This window comes from Aptenodytes patagonicus, chromosome 1, assembly GCF_965638725.1.
Source record: "Aptenodytes patagonicus chromosome 1, bAptPat1.pri.cur, whole genome shotgun sequence".
Lineage (NCBI taxonomy): Eukaryota > Metazoa > Chordata > Aves > Sphenisciformes > Spheniscidae > Aptenodytes > Aptenodytes patagonicus.
The window spans coordinates 85,819,498-85,826,937 of NC_134949.1; the positions used below are offsets into that span (position 1 = coordinate 85,819,498).

The window sequence follows — 7,440 nt, forward strand, 5'->3', positions numbered from 1 at the left end:
GGACAGGGGGAAGAAAACTTTAGCCACACTATACATTGCTTGGAGTAATTTTATTCGGTTAACGTAGGAGACACTCTGCAGCCAGCTGCACTCAGCTTTAGATACTCTCTCAGACAGCAGGGGCTGGAGCTGCTTCCTCAGCCTGCAACTTTTCTGCCTGTCTTGATTGTCTGCTAAACATCTGGAGACTTTGGCATGGCCAAAGGATGCTATAAGCATTAATCAACTAGAAGAGATAGGCATGGTTCCCACCAGCCCCTGCCTTATTCTTCAATTAATCATTTGTGCCTGTATGTTGCAGATCCCAGCAGCAGCACATTCCTCAGTGGGATCACACAATGGGCCTCCTGCTTGGAGGGGTTGGGAGTCATGAAACATGGAGCTCCCAACATGGTTCATTCAGATGTTTTGCATTATTTGCAGCACAGACTGAAAACTCTGCAAGGCCCAACACACCTGTATCTTCTTTTTGACTTCTGCCTGTAGAGATAGCTCAGAGCTTTCAGTATCTCCTACCTCACCATTCCAGTCAGTGCTTCCAGCTGGAAAAGCAGAGGCTTTTTACTGTGTTCGCCCAGTTTGCAAATGAACAGCTGGGACTCCGGAGTGTGGAATTACAAGGGAAGGATGTGTGCCCAGGAACTGAACAAGAAAAGCAAAGTTTCCACAGAGTTGACATTTTAACTTTTATTCTGTTGTTTCTACAGTCATAAAAACAGGGAGAATAAGACCTTAAAATGAAGCAATATAATCCTTAGTAATATAATCTTATTATATTGTAATAAAAGCAGTAATATAATAATAATATTACACAAATACTAGTAGCATGAAGTATTTTCTGAAACATACACACATAACCATAAAAGTGATCTTCATAAGAAATTCTCAAAACCAGAATGCATTGCTCTGATTACTTCTTTGGAAGAGATCAAAGCAGGAAAAATGTTACTTTGCTGGCCTTTCAAGAGGGTACTTGCAGAATCTGATTGCAGAATCAGCAGACATGAAAGGCCTGATCCTGGGGCATGGTCCCCATCCCCATTGGACTCGCAGGAAGCCTTGTAAAGACCCAGAGCACTGTGTCCTGGCTGCCTGGCTGCATCATCCGAACTTTCTGATGGTTTCTCATGTGTTCCTTCTGCTGTGTCCAATACTTAGCAATGCCCAACCAGCGATAAGAGTCTTCTCTGTTGACAGTATGAAGCTCATAGTTCAAGGCTGTAGTGGGGAAGACTTCCAGGGACTGGCTTTTCCAGTCTTGTAAATAATGTTATGATGCACAAAGTGAGCTGGAAAGCATGCTGCTGATACTTGTTAGTATTTAAAGTTTGCCAGCAATGGAGGAAGCCCCTAGCAGGAAGAAAGAAACATGAACATTAAAAATTAGGTGCCAAAAGCTTAAGTTGTCTCTTAAACATGATCCAGAGTTTGAAAATACAGCATCTAGTCCAAGAGATCACTCTGATCCACCTTCAGCATGCCAGATGATCTCCCTTGGGACTCAGCTTTCCAGACAAGAGCAGCACCTTGGCATTTACTGTGCCGTGTAAACCCCTCCTAGAAAGACAGACCACTCAGAAACAGAAGCATTTAAAAGGTGGCAGGCTGTGTAGCTGAATCCAGGGGAAGTGGAGCTAGGTCCTGTGGAAAGGCAGAATTTTGGGGGTGAGAAAGGCCCTCTGGAGGTCTCTAGTCCAACAATGTGTTTGCAGCATGGCTAACTCCAAAGATAGATCAGGCAGCTCAGAGGAAACTTCTCAGTGTCTCCAGGGATGGAGGTCTGACAGCCTCTCTGGGCACCTGTTCCAATACAGCACCACTGTTGGGGGAGACTTTTTCCTTCTGTCCAGAATTTCCCTTGTCGCAGCTTGTGCCTGTTGCCTCATTTTCCCTCTATGCAGCTTTGAGGAGAGCCTGGCTTTGTCTTTGCCACCTTTATGTAGTGGAAAACTGCAGTTATATCCCACTTAGCCTTCTTTTCTTTACACCTAACAAAGCCAATGCCCTCAGCCTCTCCTTGTAGGGCGAGTGCTCCAGCACCCTGACTATTGCAGTGGTACTCCACCAAATCCTCTCTGGTTCCTCAGTGTCTTTCTTCTGCCAGGGAGGTCAGGACTTGACACAACTGTCTGTATTTCTCTGGAGCATGTGCCTGGAATGAACTCTCCTCATTACACCTCTGCACTCAGGGGGTCCTGGTCTGCCCCAAGAATTGTGTCAGCTGGCAATGGTCAATGAGACTTATCTGACCATGCACAGTTAGGAAAATGGGGCTGGGTGTTCACAAGGGCTGAGCACACAGACCTTCCCATTCCTTCTGGGGAGGGTTGGTGGTTAGTCAGAACTACTGATAATGGGCCCTATTCACCAGGACTCTGCAGTAATCAATAAGGTTGCCAGGGGCACAGGGAGGAACAGGTCATTTGTTAGCTGGCTCTTTAAAACCAAGACCTGAAGGGCATATTCACCTTGTACTGCTGCCCAGGGAACTAAGCTGAGTCAGCTGTAGTTCATTGGTACTCACAAGCATTTAGCAGACACCTCTGTTCAGCTCCCTGGTAAGCATCACACTATACATTTGATTGTGCGTAAGCTGCTAAATTATTTAATCATCGTCTCAGACATTAGGAGACTCAGGAAGGCTGAAAGCCAAGGGAAAAATATCTCCTAAACAGTTACATTGCATTAACTACTTTGTTAGATCAGCTGACTGACTGGGTAATGCCACTGACTGTGTATCCTGTCACCTGAATGTCTTATTTAGACAGAATTAGAAAGGTCAGGTCTTGAGGTATTAAAAGACCTATGTAAAGTTTGGGGTGGATGGAAGTGAAGTCTAATGTGTTCCTTTTCCTCAGCCAGAAATAAAACAAGGCATTTATAGCATCCTACAGATAGGTTAGTTTTTCTCCTTCTAGACTTTAAGTTCCTGTCTGTATTATGTAGTTCTGTGCATCCCTACTCTATCTCCTGCCGTCCATTCTGCTAGCCCCCATTCTACATACAGGGACCAGTTCAAGCAAGAACTGGCTTGCCCTGCAAAGGGTGGCTGAGCCAGGAAGTTAACTCCAGTCCTGGTCTTCTCTCCTGTTCAGTAGACCACCTTCTCTTTCTTGTACAGTTGGATATCAGGCCATGCAAATAACTTCTGCAGTTGTATGGATTGCAAGAAATAGGGAATGTAGATCTCAGTCGTATGATACTCTTACGTGTAAGCTGTGATCCTGAAAGTGAATCCACTGATCTGGGCCTTTGTACTGGATCAGAACTTAACTAAAATCAGTGTCCTGTCTTGAGAGGCAAAAAGAGTGTACTTGAATCATGTTTACACAGCTGAATGAGCTTTTGGGATCAAATAGCTCCAGTAAGCTGCAAGCTAATGAACTTGTAGCTCATCCATGTAAAGGGTTGAAATAATTTACCCTTTCCTTAGTAAAAAAACTGAGAGTATTGCTAAATCTCTTCTCTACTCCTGGCCACAAAGGCACAATGTAGCAGCATAGTCCTTGACAATCTCTTGCCTGCTTGGCCCTCTGTTCATGCAGCATCAAGCCCACGCTTTTTTTTCATACTATCGTTTCTGCTAACACCATTGCCAGGATCCTCCAAACCTCCTTTTCCCAGGATTTTGCATTATTTTTCACTCTCAGCATTTTCTTCAAGTGCCTACTAACCGAAAGGATATGATAGAGCTCTATCCAATTCAGAAGGATGTATGAAGCGAAGCTCCAGGGCCAATAATCATCTTCTCCACGTTGGTATGCAACAAATCTTTTCCACCCGTAACTGTAATCTGAGAAGAGAGATATCCAGTCACTATTGATGAAAGGCATGCCCAGTTCTTTCTTCATGAATATGCAATGAGTCACTTCTTTCTCAGTAAGACAACAGTAAAGGGCAGGAGAAAGATATTAATCTGAGGGTATTCATGCAAGGGACCAACCATGACTTGCAACTACACAAATAAGTTAGTGGAAAGGGGAACCAAAACTCTACAAATAGCAATATGTCTAAAAAGGGGACTTGCCAGAGAGAGAGAGATCACTTAGGGTGGCTTGGGCAACCCCTATCATGGATAGCACATCAGGGCATAAAACCAGAACACATTGGCCAAGGGAGAAGGAATCAGTGGGCGGCAGGCTGCTTCTCTGGGAAGGACCGAAAAGGGAAGTGGCACATGCAATCAGGGCTGTTCAGGCATACCTTTTGGCAGCTTTGTGCTTGATCACAGCAGCTTTGGGTAAGACAATAAACTTGTTGCTTCAGTCATGAATCTGCTTGACTTATCTCGATGATCAGGAAAAACCTGGAGTGACCACCCTAACATTTAGCAGTTTCATACTGATCTTAGTTTTGATAGGATGGCCAGAGCTTCTGTCAGTGCTCTGGTGGTATAATCCCAGAGACAGGTTCCCCAAGATAAGCAATCTCCTTTAAGTTTACATTTGACCTGGTAGGTTTTGTAGCTGCACACTCCAGTAGTAAGTGTCCAGACAGGTATGTGAGATTCACCTCTTCAAATGTACATTCCTTTCTGTGAGCTACTTGTCTGGACTATTTTTACAGCCAAACATCAACAGGCAAGCAAGATATACATACAAAAAGACACACATGCAAGACACAATTGTCCTCTGTGATGCATTATCTGAAAGTCTCCTTTAGATATGTCTCCTTCTCTTCTCCAGCTGTCAAAGGAAACCAACTGCTGCAGCTGGCAAGCTGATCTGCATATATATGCTAGGAGGGACAGGCTCTATCTTACGCTCACGATTTTTCACTGTATATAAAGGAGGCATGGATGGCTAGAGAAAGACATAACTCTCCTTGTTCAGATTTGGCAAGAGGAAGTGACCATGCTGGTCCTGCTGCTGTATGGGATTGGGGAAGAAATAAGGCAGAAGAGAGTGGCATTTTTGCACTTACTAGTACTCCCTAATGCCAGTCATCACCACTATTACAAAGCACAACTGCTGAGAGTGCACATAATCCCAGAACTTTCAATCCACACCTAGACAAACCCAAAGAGTAGTTGGGTTACCTGCAAGATTCATGATACGTATAATGACTCCGTTCATTGCCAGGTTCCTGAGACCTTGCCGGTTACGGATATCCAGGTGCTTGAACAGCTTGGCTGCGTATATTTCCAAGGTCACATTGGGATGTACCCTCAGGAACTCCAGAATTCTTCTGGAGCATTTCCCACAGGGGGTAGTAGATAGGACCCAAGTGATGGAGCAAGAAACTGATGGCATTGCCTTGAAACAATTTTCCAAGAAGTTGACTTCAGCATGTTGGGTAGAATTGTTTGAGCACCAGTTCCTCCAGATGGTACCTCTGCTCCACCTGATTTCATACAGGAGGTACACCACCTTTGGATGTTGGCCAGGCAAATAATTTCTTTTGAAGTCATTTGGCTGTATCTTCCACCTGCGACAAAAGTACCAGCAGTACTATGATCCCAACACTTCAGTGATGTTTGGTCCCATTGTGCATTGCCTGCTCTCAACATCAGCCAAGCCTCCCACTCTCAGCCTTTCCCATCACAAACGAGCAGCTTGAAGAATGTTGTAATCTAATGATCTAAATCTGGAGTTTGATGTAGGCTCCAGAATTATTCCCTTAGAGTGGCCTTGGTGAAACACCCACAGCACCTCCTTGAGAGATGTTCGGAGCGTAAGCAACCCCATCTCCATTCTGAGATCAGCACTGATCAAAGCAGTGAGACAACTGGAAAGGAAGATCAGGGAAAGGGATGGTAAGAGAAAACCAAGGCACAAGGCTTCTTAGCTCTGCCTGTCTCTGGAAATTGCCACGGAGCCCAGGCAGCACACAGCGATAGAACTATATCTCTTACCTTTGGTTGTTCTCTCTGGGTGCAAGATCTATATAGAAAAGATTTGAGTCATTGGGGATAGTAGATCAGAAAACAAAATTTCTTCTACACCTCCTGTCCTGGCCCCTTTCAGTCTATACACTCCCTGCCAAATCTCTTTTATGTAAAAGGGCTTAATAAATAATCCCTGCACAGCAGGATAGCCACTCTGGGATGCAGGAGTGGTGGATTTCTGCCTGGGAGCTAAACTTGATGGTTGTTTAAACTATGCTGTACATGAACCCTTGCTCACTCTAACACATTAGGGTTGCCTGTGATCTCACTCAAGTTTAACTTCACTGATTTCAGCAGTACTGCATCTGCTTTTCCCTGACTAATTGAAGAGCAGAATCAAATCTCTTCTCCCTTTGTATCTTCCAAACCACTTCTACGAGGCAAAACCTGAGCTATTTTCCTTATAATGCCAATCTAGACAAAAACATTTTCATAGCCAACAGTTCGTTCTTTTCTTAGTATGAAACTGTTTCAAAAGCTGAAAAAAAATCAGTGCCAAGGAAAAAATATCAGTGCAGAAAGGAGGGTGATTTCTGACTAACAAATACCTGTGGGGTGGCACCACAGACCTGCCTGATTACATACATTTTGTCTCTCATGATGGCAAAGAAGTTTGACCCTATGACTCATTCATCCCTTCCCAGCTGAGGGTCTAGATGAAAAGAATTGCAGGTGATCAAGGCTAGTTATTTCTTTTGTAAAAGCCCATCCACAGCAAACTTAAGGATCTAAGAACCCTCATTTTATTGAAGAAAAGGATTAATTTACTTAGAATTAAGATACTAAAGGCACTTTTCCATAGCTCTTAGCTCTTTAAGATGAGGAATTATGAAATATACACAGTGAAATTACATTTCAGCAGGAATAAAATAGTCTTCCACATCAACAGAGACCTGATCAGCTCCTTGCACAGCTTTATTGCACTGATCCTTTCCTTGCATAGCTTTATTGCACTGATCCTTTAAGAGGCATTTTCTGGTTGTTTATTGCATTGAAAACAAAATAAGCGAAAAGATAAGCCAACTAATTTGCTCCATTCTCAATTGCCTTTGAGATCTCTTTCCACATTAAAAGGTCTTTCGGAATTTGAATTCTTCCTGCCTAATGTCACATCAGGATTAACAAAATTATATTAATATTTTGAAGCTGGACCTAAGACTCAAGATACAGTAATGCATTCAAAGAGGTAACACACACAGATCCACAGGTGTCTCCTGTGTATCTTCATGTGCCAACACACACATCTGTCTGTACTCGCCAGTTCGTTAGATAAAACTACAGTAAATATCTACACTGAATATGGAGAAATAGACCTGCTTTTCACATACATGTACTTACCTCTATCAGTGACAGCAGCCATGGATATTTCTGGATTTGTCTGTCGCCTCTTGGGTGATGGATGTCCCTTTATTAGTCTTACATTTGTTTCAGTTTCTATTCCCAAAGACTGAACTTTGGACGTTAGTAATGTTACTCAGCTGAATATTTCCTTACGGTGACTTGCTCTTATGCAAATAAACTACCCCGCTGGGTGAAACTGAAAGCAACTTCCT

General features: G+C 43.5%; 1 protein-coding gene across 1 annotated transcript; it reads right to left on the reverse strand.

The window, feature by feature from the left end:
• Positions 1 to 680: 680 nt before the first annotated feature.
• On the reverse strand, positions 681 to 6,486 carry LOC143158247 (C->U-editing enzyme APOBEC-1-like). Its single transcript, XM_076333994.1, has 4 exons — positions 6,436 to 6,486; positions 5,039 to 5,450; positions 3,675 to 3,793; positions 681 to 1,350 (listed from the first exon to the last, which is right to left on the reverse strand). Exons 1-4 carry the CDS (start codon positions 6,484 to 6,486, stop codon positions 1,315 to 1,317), a joined length of 618 nt encoding a protein of 205 aa, XP_076190109.1. The 3' UTR covers positions 681 to 1,314.
• Between the last annotated feature and the right edge of the window lie 954 nt (positions 6,487 to 7,440).

Bases quoted from the DNA above. Each gene is read 5' to 3' on its own strand.
- LOC143158247 (XM_076333994.1), bottom strand. From the start codon at position 6,486: ATGAGAGACAAAATGTATGTAATCAGGCAGGTCTGTGGTGCCACCCCA. The intron at 5,451-6,435 runs GTATTTGTTAGT...TTGGGATCATAG, and splicing joins TCTGTGGTGCCACCCCACAG to TACTGCTGGTACTTTTGTCG. The intron at 1,351-3,674 runs GTTAGTAGGCAC...TCTTCCTGCTAG, and splicing joins AGCTCTATCATATCCTTTCG to GGGCTTCCTCCATTGCTGGC.